The 14,534-nt window shown below is 37.1% G+C and overlaps 1 protein-coding gene across 2 annotated transcripts in view; it reads left to right on the plus strand.

Moving 5' to 3' along the window:
• Window positions 1–14,534, plus strand: part of LOC138310941 (titin-like) — a 255,773-nt gene that overhangs the window by 33,517 nt on the left and 207,722 nt on the right. Inside the window, exons 14-34 of one of the 2 annotated variants that reach the window (XM_069252300.1) lie at window positions 217–414; window positions 794–907; window positions 1,271–1,393; window positions 1,684–1,875; window positions 2,505–2,675; window positions 3,149–3,328; window positions 4,093–4,218; window positions 6,284–6,472; window positions 7,177–7,353; window positions 7,927–8,076; window positions 8,381–8,503; window positions 8,836–9,027; window positions 9,190–9,492; window positions 9,820–9,944; window positions 10,173–10,393; window positions 10,848–11,144; window positions 12,021–12,175; window positions 12,593–12,741; window positions 13,047–13,185; window positions 13,587–13,767; window positions 14,014–14,534. In XM_069252300.1, coding sequence (XP_069108401.1) covers window positions 217–414; window positions 794–907; window positions 1,271–1,393; window positions 1,684–1,875; window positions 2,505–2,675; window positions 3,149–3,328; window positions 4,093–4,218; window positions 6,284–6,472; window positions 7,177–7,353; window positions 7,927–8,076; window positions 8,381–8,503; window positions 8,836–9,027; window positions 9,190–9,492; window positions 9,820–9,944; window positions 10,173–10,393; window positions 10,848–11,144; window positions 12,021–12,175; window positions 12,593–12,741; window positions 13,047–13,185; window positions 13,587–13,767; window positions 14,014–14,534 — 4,026 coding nt within the window. Of the gene's footprint in view, window positions 1–216; window positions 415–793; window positions 908–1,270; window positions 1,394–1,683; window positions 1,876–2,504; window positions 2,676–3,148; window positions 3,329–4,092; window positions 4,219–4,701; window positions 4,831–6,283; window positions 6,473–7,176; window positions 7,354–7,926; window positions 8,077–8,380; window positions 8,504–8,835; window positions 9,028–9,189; window positions 9,493–9,819; window positions 9,945–10,172; window positions 10,394–10,847; window positions 11,145–12,020; window positions 12,176–12,592; window positions 12,742–13,046; window positions 13,186–13,586; window positions 13,768–14,013 lie in introns of both variants that reach the window. The other variant, XM_069252301.1, reaches the window with a different exon arrangement.

The raw sequence follows: 14,534 nt of genomic DNA on the forward strand, positions 1-14,534 counted from the left end.
GGCTTGAGTCTGGGATTATTTTTTTGGCCACACTTTTGGAGATTCTGATACTCCTTTCACTAATATTTGAACTAGATCCAAGTTATTTAGAGTAATAGTATTGTTGAGTTTAATATGAAATGAAATAAAAAAAAAATTGAAATAAAATTTCTTGGAGAGATTTCAAACTTCCGTTCATTAACACAACTGACATTTTTTTTCTCGTATCTGTTGCAGGCTCTAACAAAATTGGATCAGGTCGAAGTCCAACTTAACAGCATGGACTTACCCAGGAACAGCGCAGCGCTTGCCGACGGGCATGCTCAGTTGTCTAACGCCATCGTGGAAGTTTCCACTCAGGCTCTACGAGAGGGGCGCATCCTACTGGAGAGGGTCAGTAGGGACGACCCCGGGGCTGATGGCGTCAGACGCAGGGTAAGTACGATCTGAGGGGTCAGTAGGGACGACCCCAGGGCTGATGGCTTCAGACGGCAGGTGAGTATGATCTGAGGGGTCAGTAGGGACGACCCTGGGGTTGATAGCGTCAGACGCAGGGTAAGTTACCAAGCCCAGATGAGGAGGGGGCAATATCCTAAAGAGAAGGCAACTAAATCATTAGTCTACTCTATGTCACCCAGTAACGATGAGTTAATATCAGTGTAGTTATGAAGCAAGATAACCTGTACTATTTGTATCTTACAGAGGAAATCAGACTTATGTTTGATAGGATCCCCTGTCATCTGTTGATATTACTTCTTTGATCTTTACCTTACAGAGGAAGATATGTAAATTAATCTATGTTTGTACATTACAGATGACACTGTTGCAAGAGCGCTGCGCTAGTTTGGAGTCCCTGTGCAAGGCGCGACGGGCGGAGGCTTGGGAAAGAAGCCAGGCCTACCTACAATTCCAGGAACATTTCAACAGCGTAAGTTTTTCCTAATAAATAATTTGTAAAATAGCCAGGAACATTTCAAAAGCATGAGTTTATTTCCATAGATCACTTTGAAATAATCATGAACATTTCAGCAGCATCAGTTTATTGTAATATCACATTTATTTAGCTGCAATACATTTTATGGCCAGTGGATCATAGGATGATTTTATGTTTTTGTGAAGCCTTCAGATTTGCCTGCCAGAAAAGCTTTAAAGACAAGACACTGCAGACAATTGTGCAAATTAGACTTCTTAACTGGCTTTTGATCTGGCTTATGTTTATAAGAATTTTTTGCATTGCCACCATGTGTTGCTATGGCGATAGATTTTGCATTTAACTTTTCTGTTGCTATAGCTACAAACATGGCTGACCTCTATAGGCCAGGCTACCCTAAGCCAACACGCGGACATGGGAACACGCCTTGAAACAGCTGAGGACTTCTTAGAAATTCATGAACAACTAGAACAAGACTTAAGGGTAAGTGGAGACAGCTTTACATATACAAATCATAGGATCATATTGGCATTTTTTTGTTACGAAATTATACTGAATTTATTATTTTATGTGATTTATTTTTTAACATACGTTACGGATGTTATATGTTATTCTTGAATAAATCACCGCGAAAAATTCAAAATTATAATAGAGAGTTTAGCCATTAAATTGTGAATTTACATAAATGTGTTTGGACATAAAAACACAAATTTAGCAGCAGTAAAAATAAGTTGGTTAATATCCTCATCCGTGTGAAATATTAAATGTTATAGGACAAGAATGCGGAGTTGGAAGCCTTGTTTGAGGCGGGAGTCAGTCTGGTCAAGTCAGGGGACCAGGAGGCTCAGACCGCCGCTGGGAAGGTGGACACGCTACACAAACAGATGCAGCGACTGCATCGCATTGTCGAGGTCCGCATTCAGTTGTCACTTGTCTACCTGTCATTCCACAAGCTTGTGCAACAGGTGAGTCCATGCTCTCGTTCACGCTGTCATCCACGCTGTCATCCACGCTCTCGTCTGACACTCTCGTCCGACCAAGAATTCATAAACTCATAATCATGACCTACATTTTCATGAACATTGATTTACAAAAGTTCCTGAACAGTCCATCAAGTAGTTCTTGAAGTTCATGAAGAACTCATGATATCATGAATCCAGTTTTACCAGGGTTTTGCATGAGTATTTGACTGTTACAAAAAAGCATTTAAACAAAACAATTCCAACTTTTGCACCATCTCATTTTTTTTCTGAAAGAGAAAGTGAATTAAATTCAATGCTGCATCATGTCTTTCAACAATTAAATTATTATTTATAAGCGTTATGGAAATGATTGAATTTTCACGTTTGTTTTTCTCGTTTGTTTTTTCGGATTGATGTTCACAAATGATATGGCTGACTGTGTTGTTATATTTTAAAAATTAATGTTGCATTGTTCTTTACCAATGATATGTTAGCCATACTTGGAATGTTAACCAAAGAACATTATCAAGCATTTCCTTTCATGTGCTGTTGGATCATTCCCTCATATTGTGGTTGTAATTTTTATATGTAAATCTGAATTGATTACAATGTCTTTGTTTGTATTTATACAGCTAAGTACTAGCATGAGTGGGTTAGAACACATTATGACGTCGGAAACAGAGAACTTGCAGGATCTCACCGACCAAGCTATGCGCCACACAGAAGAAATGTATACAAAGCTCAGCGAACTGTACACCGAGGTTCAGGAGAAGGGAAAAACATTCTTCCAGAACACATCCACTGTAAGCTATTAGATGTTTCCTTATTCTTCTTTTCTGTGTAAGAAAATGAGGAGTTTTTGTGTTGTAAATCTTTTCCTATTTCTTCATTATCATTTTGTGAGAACAAAAATAGCAAACTTTTATTCAGGAACACATTCCATTATTGTAAAGTATCATTCTGTCTCAGAAACTTGCCAATCATTTAATGAAATATTTTATATTTCAGAAGCATACCATTTCATAAACATTAATCATTTTTCTACTGACAAAGTTTCCTTGATTAAAAAATTTCGCACCATCTTAAAAGTCACAAAATTTTAGTTCATCAATTAGGCCATTCCATGCTTTAGAAATATAATAAATATGATTTAAAGAAAAATAGATACTTTGGACAAAAAAAAAATGCTGAATTTGATGATGCAATGTAAAGAAATAAAAACAATTTGATCAATAAGAACATGCCCAATTTGATCATACCATTTCTGTATGAACAGGTCACGGATGACTCGACACTAAACGTTAAAGATTCTGTGCTGACAGTGGAGAGGACTATCACAGAGTACAGTGAAAGAATGACCTATATAAAGACGGTATGGGAATCATGGCAACAGAAGGTCTCCACCAGCCGTCAGTTCAAATCCCAGTGGCATCAGTTCGTACAGGATGCCCGCAAGGTAGGCTGGGAACAGGCGTGCGCTTAGCTCTGAAAATTTTAATTGAGATAGCTCAAGGTTAATGGTTAAAATGTTTATGTTGTACAAATAAAATGATTGTTCTTTCATTCGTTATATAATGTGTAACTCATAGATATTTTGTCTTTGTATATTACAGAGTTATCTGCCCTTGCAGATCTAAATTATGTGCTTTATTTCAGAACATTTGCTCTCTTATTTATTTTTTCTTTTGACTTTATGTTTTGCATTAATTTAAAGAAAAAGCTTAAAGAAACACTTATGTACGCAAAATAGATTGATAAATGAGAACACTTTTTGGCATGCTCTATTTAACAATGTTTAAAAACGTATTTAATTGATATTTCAATTTTTCAGGAGATTACAATTAAGAAGTTTGTTTGTATTAAATAGTATAATTTTTGCAGTGTGTTGTCAATACAAAGGCAATGCCAGCTTAGATTTTAGAAGAGAAAAAAAATGGCGAAAAAGTTGTTCTCAATTTTACTTAACAGGATTAAAAGGGTGTTTTAGCAAATAAATTTATATACTAATACCATTGTTTAAACTAATTCTTTAATTGGTTGATATGAAATGATTGATTTTAACATTCAGAGCTTTAGATTGCAGTTGTCTTCGCACAACTACTAGACAATTTGTTTTTCACATTATTTGAAAATTTAAATTTTCCACCAGCCGTGGGAAATTTGAACCCAAATAATGTCTGTGAAGGTGAATTATATAAGAGAATATTATATATGTTTCAGACGATAGATTGGGTTTTGAAAATTGAGAACGACTTTTTCCCCGTGGTTGGCGGGGATTTGGGTACATCTATAGAGACGGCGAACGAGTTCCAGCACAGACTCGATGAGTTTACGCCTACATTTGAGGTACCTACAGCATATATGTATTGGACAGTTTTCCTGTTGTATCGGGGCTGAACGGGACTTACTATATAGCCAAGTCTCCTTCGCTGTGTGCTTTCTGTGTGCGTGAAATGTCTTTGTGATTTTATATAAACAGTATAAGCTTCACTAATTTATTCTTTTGCTTCTGACATGTCTTCTCAAAAAATAATAAAATAATCTCCAGCTTTTGTGTATGTTACCTTTAACACAAAAAAAAACTGGTAGTCAATTCCAAGTTTACATTTTGGAAAAAACAAAATCTAAATAATTTGAGATATTTTCGAAAAATTAACATTGATTTGATTAAGGGTCAGTGAAGTCCCATATTGGATATATAAATCACAAGGCATCTTTATTGTACCCCCCTATGGTGGCCCCCAAGGCTGGTATCGCAGGAAAATTGTCAGTGACATTTGATTGGTCAATTAGTTTTAACACCTTCTCTCTCTTGTCCTCACATTGTAGACCATAGATCGGGTCATGAAGACCGAGAACGAATTCTTCTTCCCAAATATAGCCGGTTACCTAGGTAACTCAACAACATCGGCTGAAGAATTGCAGAAAAAAATTGATGCTTTTACACCAGAATTTAAGGTAATTTCTGCAATCATTGGTTGGAAAATTGTGTTTTTGAGAAAACGAATACAGTAACAGCTGAACTAAATCCCGAATGGTCAGTTTTTGACATCTGATGTAAACAAAATTTCTATTTTTTTTTTCTTTTCATTTTTTTTTTTCATTTTCCAACTTTAGTTTTCGGGTTTTTGTTATGAGCTTTTTAGGTTTTTTTGTCTGCTTTTGTCCCTTGGTTCACCAAGTGAAAATAATTTTCCTTTGCTTTGAGGAAAATCTGTGTTTCTTCTGTCACAATTTAACTTCATTTTTATTTTGAGAAAGCAATTCAAACTTTTCCTTTCTACTGGGGTGAGTAATGAAAAACTCCCAGAACGGCTCTTGTGAGGATATGAGGAAAGAATATCCAGAAATCTGCATGACCTTTCTGGACTCTTTGACCTTTACTATATTCATTGCCCTATGAACTATGACCTCTCTGCCCTGAATTCTTTAATACATATGTTGTGGTGTGTAGGTGTTGTATTTAACAACTTCCAGCCTCGTTATCCAGACTCTGAGCTGTCTAGCTGGTGGACAAGAAAAAGATCTCTTCTTTCTCTAACAGTGTTTTTCTCTTTCTCTCTATCTATACTTATAAACCAGAATTTCTTTCTACTTCTCTACCTTCTCAAATCATGTATCTTTCTTTCAAACTATTTATAGTCTATTTTGAACTTTTCTTATTTATAAACTGTTCTGTGCTTTTATATTCCTATCAATATCTCCTTTTAAACTTACCCTATATATATAAACCAATCTGAACTTTTCTGCATACTCGTATCAATATCTCATTTTAAACTTACCCTATATATAAACTATTCTGAACTTTTCTACATACTCGTATCAATTTGTGTGTTTTATTGTGTGTAGATGTATATACATTATTCAGTCCTTAAAAACTATCTGGCTGTTTACTTTGATTTTATTAGAAATGAAATTTATTTTACTAAATTCTGATAATGAGGGAAATCACAATTAAGTAACTCTTTTAAATTTTAAATTCAAGGGAGCCGAGAGTAGGCATTAGCTGGTATCATGTGACTTGTAGAGCTGTAATATTTTGATTTCGAATAATAAATTTTCTTTATTCTTATACATATCTAAGAAAATCTCTGTAAGAGCAGCCAGATCTTTGATATTCAAATTTTTGCTACTAATTTGGTGGTCTGTGATTTTGTTATTGGTCATTTGTAAGGTTCATTGTATCCTTTTCAACAAATCTTGTGATGGATTCATTGTATATTTCCTAAATAACTCAGATACCATGTTTCAATTGTAAATGAATCATTATTCATCTGTGGAAAAATGTAAATAAATTCTAAAGAAATTACAGAGAATATAATTAAACATAGGTTTTCTCAATGAAATATTCTTATCTTTCGTGTGACCTTGTGTTGACCTCTGTTGTGACCCCATATTGACCTATTTCCAGAGTGCTATTGAGGAACTTGACAAGCATTTAAGTACCGCTGAGCTCATGGAAATGAAAGGAGACACCAAAGGCCAAAAGGACATGATCGTGAATGAGCTTGTCAAGGTTCGCCAGCGCTTCCAGGCGCGCATTCATGAGTATCGCATACTCATCAAGATGACCATTCAGTTCTTCCGTAACTTGGACCAGGTAAGTTATGGTTTTTACGTTGGATCGTTTAACAAAATATTTTGTATTTAAAAAATAAATAAAAAAGGAATGTGAAATATGACAAAAGAGCAAAATTCATGTTAAATGATTGTAAAATACAGTTAAACCTCATTAGGGCTTTGTGTATTTGGGTTATGTTTGCTTGGAATAGATAGTAGAAAAGAAGTTGTGGGGACCAAAAAAAACCTACCTGGAATTAATCAAGACATTTGAATTATCAGGGTCTGTATACAGTAAAGGGAAGTAACTATCGTAATGGGAAGTAAATGTGTTACAGTTGTATATTAAAGGGAGGTAATGAAACAAACAAAATTTGACTGTAGTAAAGGGAGATAACTGTACTAATGGGAGGTAACTGTGTTACAGTTGTATATTAAAGGGAGGTAATGAAACAAACAAAATTTGACTGTAGTAAAGGGAGATAACTGTACTAATGGGAGATAACTGTACTAATGGGAGGTAACTGTACTAATGGGAGGTAACTGTACTAATGGGAGATAACTGTACTAATGGGAGATAACTGTACTAATGGGAGGTAACTGTACTAATGGGAGATAACTGTACTAATGGGAGATAACTGTACTAATGGGAGATAACTGTACTAATGGGAGGTAACTGTACTAATGGGAGATAACTGTACTAATGGGAGATAACTGTACTAAAGGGAGATAACTGTGTTACAGTTGGACAAGTTGATAGAGAAGACAGAGAAGGAGTACACCCAGTCAGAACTGCCGTCTGACCTGTCCCAGGCAGAGTGTATGTTAGAGGAGCACAAACGTAAACAGAAAGAAGTCTCCTCCCTCATTAACTTCACGTCGGGCGAGGGTGAAAAGATTGTCGTCCGGGTACGACAAACGGTGAGTACTTATCACGTCAGGCGAGGGTGAAAAGATTGTCATCCGGGTACGACAAACAGTGAGTACTTATCACCTCCGGTGAGGGTGGAAAGATTGTCATCCGGATACGACAAAAGGTGAGTACTTACTTATATATTCTATCAACTTCACGTTGGATGAGGGTGACAAGATTGTCGTCTGGGTATGACGAATGATGAGTATTTACTAATATATTCGATCAACTTCATGTCGGTTGAGGGTGAAAAGATTGTCGTCCGGGTACGACCAACGGTGAGTACTTAAAAATATTTTCTGTCAACTTCACGCTGGGCGATGTATAAAGATTGTCGTCTAGGTACATCAAACAGTGAGTACTTGCTAATACATGACCTTGACTTTGTTGATGTGATCTTCACCGTTAATGACACTAGGTGATTTTGACTATATTATTATAATGAAATTGCAAGAAATATTTCAAATAGTTCATAAATTTGTTGACTTTGTACACGTTATTAAATCTTTAATGCTATAATAAGACCATAATTTTAATGTAATCTTGACCTTATTATTTTGACCTTTGACCTGTTTTTACAGGATGCTGAGGCAGCAGCACAGGAGGATGTGGAGCGTGTCCTTAACGTCACCGCCGAGTACAAACAGAGGTGGAACCAGGCGTGGGAGGACCAGGAGAAACGACTCAAACAGAACCTCCAGATCTGTCAGTTCAACTACGACCTCAGACAGGTACAGTCAGCATTAATGTGCATTGACCATATCTTTCTTCTCTTGTTTTCTAATGAATATATTGTAGTTAATCTTGATTATCTCCCCTGTCTATTTACACAGAGGATTATCACACTTTGTTTGTATGCTATATATTTACTTTGATGGTGATTATCTCCCCTTGTCCACTCCTGTATTTTAGATCCACTCTTATAGTTTATCTCCCCTTATCTCTACTTGTGATCCATGCTGATATAGATTATCTCTCCGATCCGTATTTTAGATCCAATTTGATATTGATTATCTCCCTTTATCTCTATTTCAGATCCACTCTGAGATTGATGACCTCCACCATCATCTCCAGGCCAGGCGTGGTAGCTACGGCAACTCACTACCTGCTGCACGTATGACATCACAGGCCTTCAAACAGTTTGAAATGACTGTTCAGGTACTATACTCTTACTTCAGTCCTCACTTCTGATATGCTAGCTGACCGATAGAAATGATCTTTTCTAGTAAATTACGATATAGGAATATTTTGTAGACTGTTAACCATCATATATTTGCGTGTCATTTTATAATTTTCCCACATTGCGTTAAGAAAATAAAGCTGAAATGATGAAATAAATCACAGTACAAAAATTTGATTACAAGTACAATAGTGCATTTTACCAGTAAATTGGAAATTAAATTGCCATGGAAATATTGTTGGACATGAAAACGAGAAATAAAGTTGGTTTATAGGAGAAGTTCTAACTTGGATGTTGTTTTCTGTTACAGTTAATAGAGAAGAAGATCAGTATGTTCACGAGCACAGCTCAAGTAATGGTTCAGGACCAACATTACGACGCCGTCCATATTGGACGCGAAATTGATCTTCTTAAGACAAAATGGAGCACATTCCACACAAGTGTCGGCAACTACCGCATGTTACTCGATGTTTCTATCACATACTTCACACTCATCGAAGAGGTGAGCTCTCCTCAATTGAAAAACACATTTAGTATACCTTATATCATTTTTGGTTTGTTAATTTTTCTTACTCTTCAAAATATTTTGGTGAGAAATGTCATAACAATAAAATCTTGTTGCTTTCATGGATTTTACCTACAAAGATCTTCCTATTTTATATAGTCTGAGCAATGGATCCGTGAGGGGAACACCCTACTCATCAACATTAGTCGGCGTACACCAGAGTGTCGTAACCCGGAGGAGGTCGAGACTCTAGCACGCTCACTCAACACGTTCATGGAGACTGGTAAACCTCGCCAGGAGGACCGGCTCAAACACATCTCTGAGTTAGCTGTAGAGTTGTACGGCGACGAGGGACCAACCAAGGTACACCACCTGTTTGTCAGTAACCAGGATCTGATGTCTTCTGCTCAACAAATGGACTCAGAGATCGCAAAACTACACGAAAACCTCACAAAGGCCCAGGTCAGTCACAAACAATGATGTATTTGTTCCGGGTCTTTGAAATTTCATTTTGTGTAATTTGATATTTGTTTAGTTTTAACACAATAACAATTCAACATTGCAACACTATGATTTTTTTTTGTTACTTGAAAATTGTGATTTCAATAACAAATAAGTATTTGATGGAGCAACAACACCAAGGATTCGATGAGAACAATATTTATTTTGTTGACATGTTTCATATGGCTACCAGTATAGGACATCCACCATCAGAAGTTTATGATTTGATTTAGCCTTTAAGCTCACATAGGAAAAAATGTTTCTAATGAAAGATTTTATTCACTTCAGATGGCCCCAGTCCAAGAGGATGTTGTTCCCATGGAGGTTACCGTGACAGCATCCGCTGCTGTTGCCAAGCAACCACCTAGGATCACACTGCACCTCAAGGACGCAGAAGTGATGGAGGGTGAAAAGTATGTAGGATTGTTATACAGATAAAAATGTGTTATATTTGTTCTCTTTAAATTTGGTTTCTATAAAGATTTTGATTCAAATGTGTTTCTTAAGTAAAGAATACATATCTAATGTCAAAAGATTGATAGAATATGTATTTTTTGCTTGTGTGAATGAAACTTCTCCTCAACAGAAGTTTAAAGGTGTCAGTCTTTGTTACTATAAATGGAAATTTTATTTTTGTTTAGGGTCACACTTCAGTGCCAGGTACAAAGTCAGCTGCCACCAGAGGTCACCTGGTTCAAGGACAACTTGCCCCTCAACAGTCCCGACTACGAGACCAAGTTCGACCTTGGGTGTGCGACCTTGACGATAGAAGAAACATTTTCTGAGGACACTGCCCGCTACACTTGTCGATTTACCAACGAAGTTGGAGTTGCCGAAAGTTCATCTTATTTACATGTTAGAGGTTAGTGTTTGATAACAGAGTTATCTCCCATTTTGGAAGTCTCCTGTCCTTTTGACCTCCTTAACTTTACTGCCCGGCCCCTGGATCCTTCTCACCATGGAATTCCAAGTATGGATATGTTTTTGGAAAATTGTCCAGGAATTCCCTTGAAAAAATTATCATCTCCCATCTCACTAAAACATATAATCTAGATTTTAAGTACTTAAAAAACAACATTTTGATGTTATGTTAAAGGCCCAATCACTCTTACTAAATCTTTTCTGAAAAAAAGGAGAAGAAACTTTATCCATTAAGGTAATTTCTGCACATGTTTAAAAAGACAATAAGATATTCTTCATAGCCGTAACTTTTTTCAGAGATATATATTTCCGTTAATCTACCACAGGAAGTTGTCTAGGTATTTTTTTTCTTCCTTTGATATTGTTCTGATACCAGGGTTATCCTACTCTTTCAGAAACACACCAACAGATTATTCCCCCTGATTTCACTCGTAACCTGAAGTCAGTGGATGTGTTAGAAAGCGGTTCTTTCGCTTTCGAATGTCATGTGACGGGAATTCCGTCGCCCACGATATCGTGGTACAAAGACGATATTAACATTGACAGCTCCCCCGAGTATGTCATAACAAAAATCAACGGCACTTGTTGTCTGAAGATGCGTAAAGTGTTTCGCAGTCATAATGCCCGATACACATGTCGTGCCAACAACCCAGGTGGCGAGGCCTCGTCATCGGCCCGCCTCACTGTCATCCGTAAGCCTCTTTCTCATTCTGGCATGGCAGATACGTGACCTTATTGTTCATCTTTTCCTGATCTTGTTATCCTTTGCGTGTTTTGAATTGGCATGTTTGTAACCTCAAGTTGAAACAATGTCCCTAATTTGTAAAATACGGCATGATTGATCGCAGACGACCATTAATCCCTTAAAACTGCGTATGATATTGGGTCTTTAAATCAGACAGTTGCATGGAACTTCTGTTTTCGTGTTCAATAGTGGCGTCTTTTTGCAAAAAAAGGATAATAATTGTATAAGTCGTCCTATGAATTAAGCAATGCATGACACATATTTATTAAACCTCATTATTATTTATCATTTTCTTTGTAATTTGTTATTATTGTTCATGTAGGCATGTCAAAGGATTTCTTTTTTCATTGAATCTGATCTGTTTTCTTTGTTATAATTTTCATCTCCCTTGCCTGAGTTGTCTCCCTTGCCTCTCTTTGTGACCTTTTCCTTTTAACCAGCCAATTGTTTTCAGCCTAACCTTACATATCTCTGAATGGCCTGCGCTCTCTTGTATCGAGATTCTAAGCCAGTCGTTGGTTTCTCATCAGACCACTATGTGGTGTTTCTGTTGGCATGTGTATATGTTTTCAGGAATATAGTACTGAAATTATTTGTTTGTAAAATGTTATATTTGTATTATTTTCACACTGTAATCATTCTTTTGATTTAATATCTTTTAGAAAGACACAAATATCTTAATCACGATATAGAAGACATCAGGAAAAATCTCTTGTGCTTTATCTCATTATATTGATACACAAATATAAATATTATCTATGGTGAATAAAAAAACTCCTCTACCTTGTTGTGTGTCAGTAACTGTATCTCTGCCTGTTTACAGCCCTGGAGAAGCCAATTATTCACAGTATGTCAGAAGACGTCAACATCCCAGAGGGAAAAAGTGTCAAACTGGAGATTATCTTCTCTGGCTCACCGACCCCCGAGGTCACATGGTACCGTAACGACGACCGCATCTCACCAAGCTCTGTGTATAAGGTATGGGTCTGTAATTGTTTTAAAACTTGACCAGTGCATGGTCTTTGAGTTGATACTTGTGCCATAGACAATTTATTAATGACACGGTTTTGTTACTGGTGTTATACAAACTTTTCTACTGCTCTGCCTCTGCCAGGTATAAAACTCAAGATCTCTGTTTGACTGATCTGATGCTTAACTGATCAAGTTAAAGAGAAATTCCCTGTAGCTGAGATGTATATTACAGCTAGTATTGGCCAAGGTTACATTGAAATGACTTTTCATTTAGAAAGATCAATTAACAACAAAAACAAAATTAAAATCTATTGAAAATATTACCCTTGTTATGGTCAGAGATAAAGCTATTTTTAAGAGAACATATGTGTGTTAATATTACTGGTATTCTCCTTATTTATGCTGAATCATCTCTATACTCAGATCACTATAGAGCTGAACCGGTCGGTGTTAGAAATCACTGAGGCATATACTGAGGATTCTGGGACATACAAAGTCACACTCCAAAACACAGCTGGCGAGACCCACAGGAGCTGTCAAGTGAATGTGGAGAACTTTTATTCTAGTGCAGCGTAAGTATCCAGGCAAACTTGGGGGAAAATATTGATAGTTGATGAATTGTGTAGACAATTCATGTATTATTGCTGTGAAAGACCAGCAAAAATGTAACTGTTGATTAATATCATATATTTTACAGAGAACAATGTTATGTTTCTTAGATATATTGTTTCCAGTTATTGGAGAAAAAAACCCCAATATACATGTTAGATTTCTAGTTTAGAAACTAAGACAATAAAGTTGTAATCATAAAGTCAGATATTGACTGTTATTTATGGTGTTTGACCAATGATATTGACGGTTACTTTTGTTTATCCAGTGAGGAGATGTCGATTGCCTCCCTTGAGGCCGAGCCCCAGAAACCAAGTTTCGTCCAGCCCCTGGCCCCGGCCCGCGAGGTCATGGAAGGAAGTCGGGTACGACTTGACTGTGTCATCACAGGACACCCAGAACCAGAGGTACGACTTAAGTGAAGTAATGAGTTCAAATGTTACTTTACACAAGTATTTATCACATATAAAGAACCAGTGGTATGGCTTCAGTGAAGTAACAGGAATGAAAATAATAATTTACAAAAGTATTTATCACATATAAAGAACCAGCTTTAATGATATAATAAATTTTTAAAAGGAGACTTCTATACAAAGTGTAGAGAGAGGTTACAATTTCCCTCGTAATAAATACATCACAGCTCTGGCACCTGAATGAGTGTCTGACCATAGATATCTTCAGATTTCATTCAAGGCCAACTAAGGTGATTAAGGTGTCTGATTTTATCATCTGTATATATCAGTGTATCCATCTTTGAGCTGAAGTGGTGTGATGAATGTCTAAGTTATCTCCCCTTTGTGTTGACTAGGTGATCTGGTTCCGTAAGGATAAACCTGTTAAGGAGTCTAAGGATATCCAGCTGTTGTTTGAGGGTGACCGATGCACGCTGAGTATCCGTGAGGCTTACCTAGAGGACAGTGGTCACTATCGCTGTGTAGCTCGTAACCAACACGGCGAGGCTGAAAGTGTCTGTAAACTCCATGTCGAACGTAAGTGTTGCAACATGACATCCAAGCATTTTGTACATTACAGTATGTACGGAGCTAGATTTTCCAATATAGCCTTGTGTCATCTGTAGTAACTCAATAGCGATTGATACTGTATAGCCAATTGTTCTTTAGGGATGACATTTACGAGAGACATTATTATCGCAAAAATTTGATCAGCAAAATATTAAAAAATGTTTGAATCACAAAGTGAATTGTTTTAATAAAATTCGTTCATTTCTATTTCAGCTCTGAGTGAGTTAAGTGACGCTTCATGTGGAGAAGTAGCCGCGCCTAAATTCACACAATTGTTGCGTGACCTGTCTATCCCGATTGGTCACCGTGTCTGTCTGCAGTGTCGGGTGACTGGACATCCTGTCCCCGATATTCACTGGTACAAGGACAACAAACTCATCGAAAACAGTCCTGATTATCAGGTCACTGCCTTCGCTGATGTTCACAATCTGACAATCCCCGAAACGTTCGAGGAAGATACTGGAAACTACATGGTCCGTGCGACGAACCTGGTTGGTGAGGCGAAATGTTACGCCAAGCTGTCGGTGAAGGCACCCACTCAGCAAATCCAGGAGGCTGAGGTGATGCGTATCCGACGCGTAGTGGAAACTAAGGAGTCCAACATGATCGTCAAACGCGACGATGGTCTGGAGCAATCGCCACCCGAATTCCAGAAGCTCTTCCAGGATATGACAGTAAACGCGGGGGATAACGTCACATTCCAGTGTGAGATTACAGGCAGCCCTAAACCTAAG

This window comes from Argopecten irradians, chromosome 16, assembly GCF_041381155.1.
Source record: "Argopecten irradians isolate NY chromosome 16, Ai_NY, whole genome shotgun sequence".
NCBI lineage: Eukaryota > Metazoa > Mollusca > Bivalvia > Pectinida > Pectinidae > Argopecten > Argopecten irradians.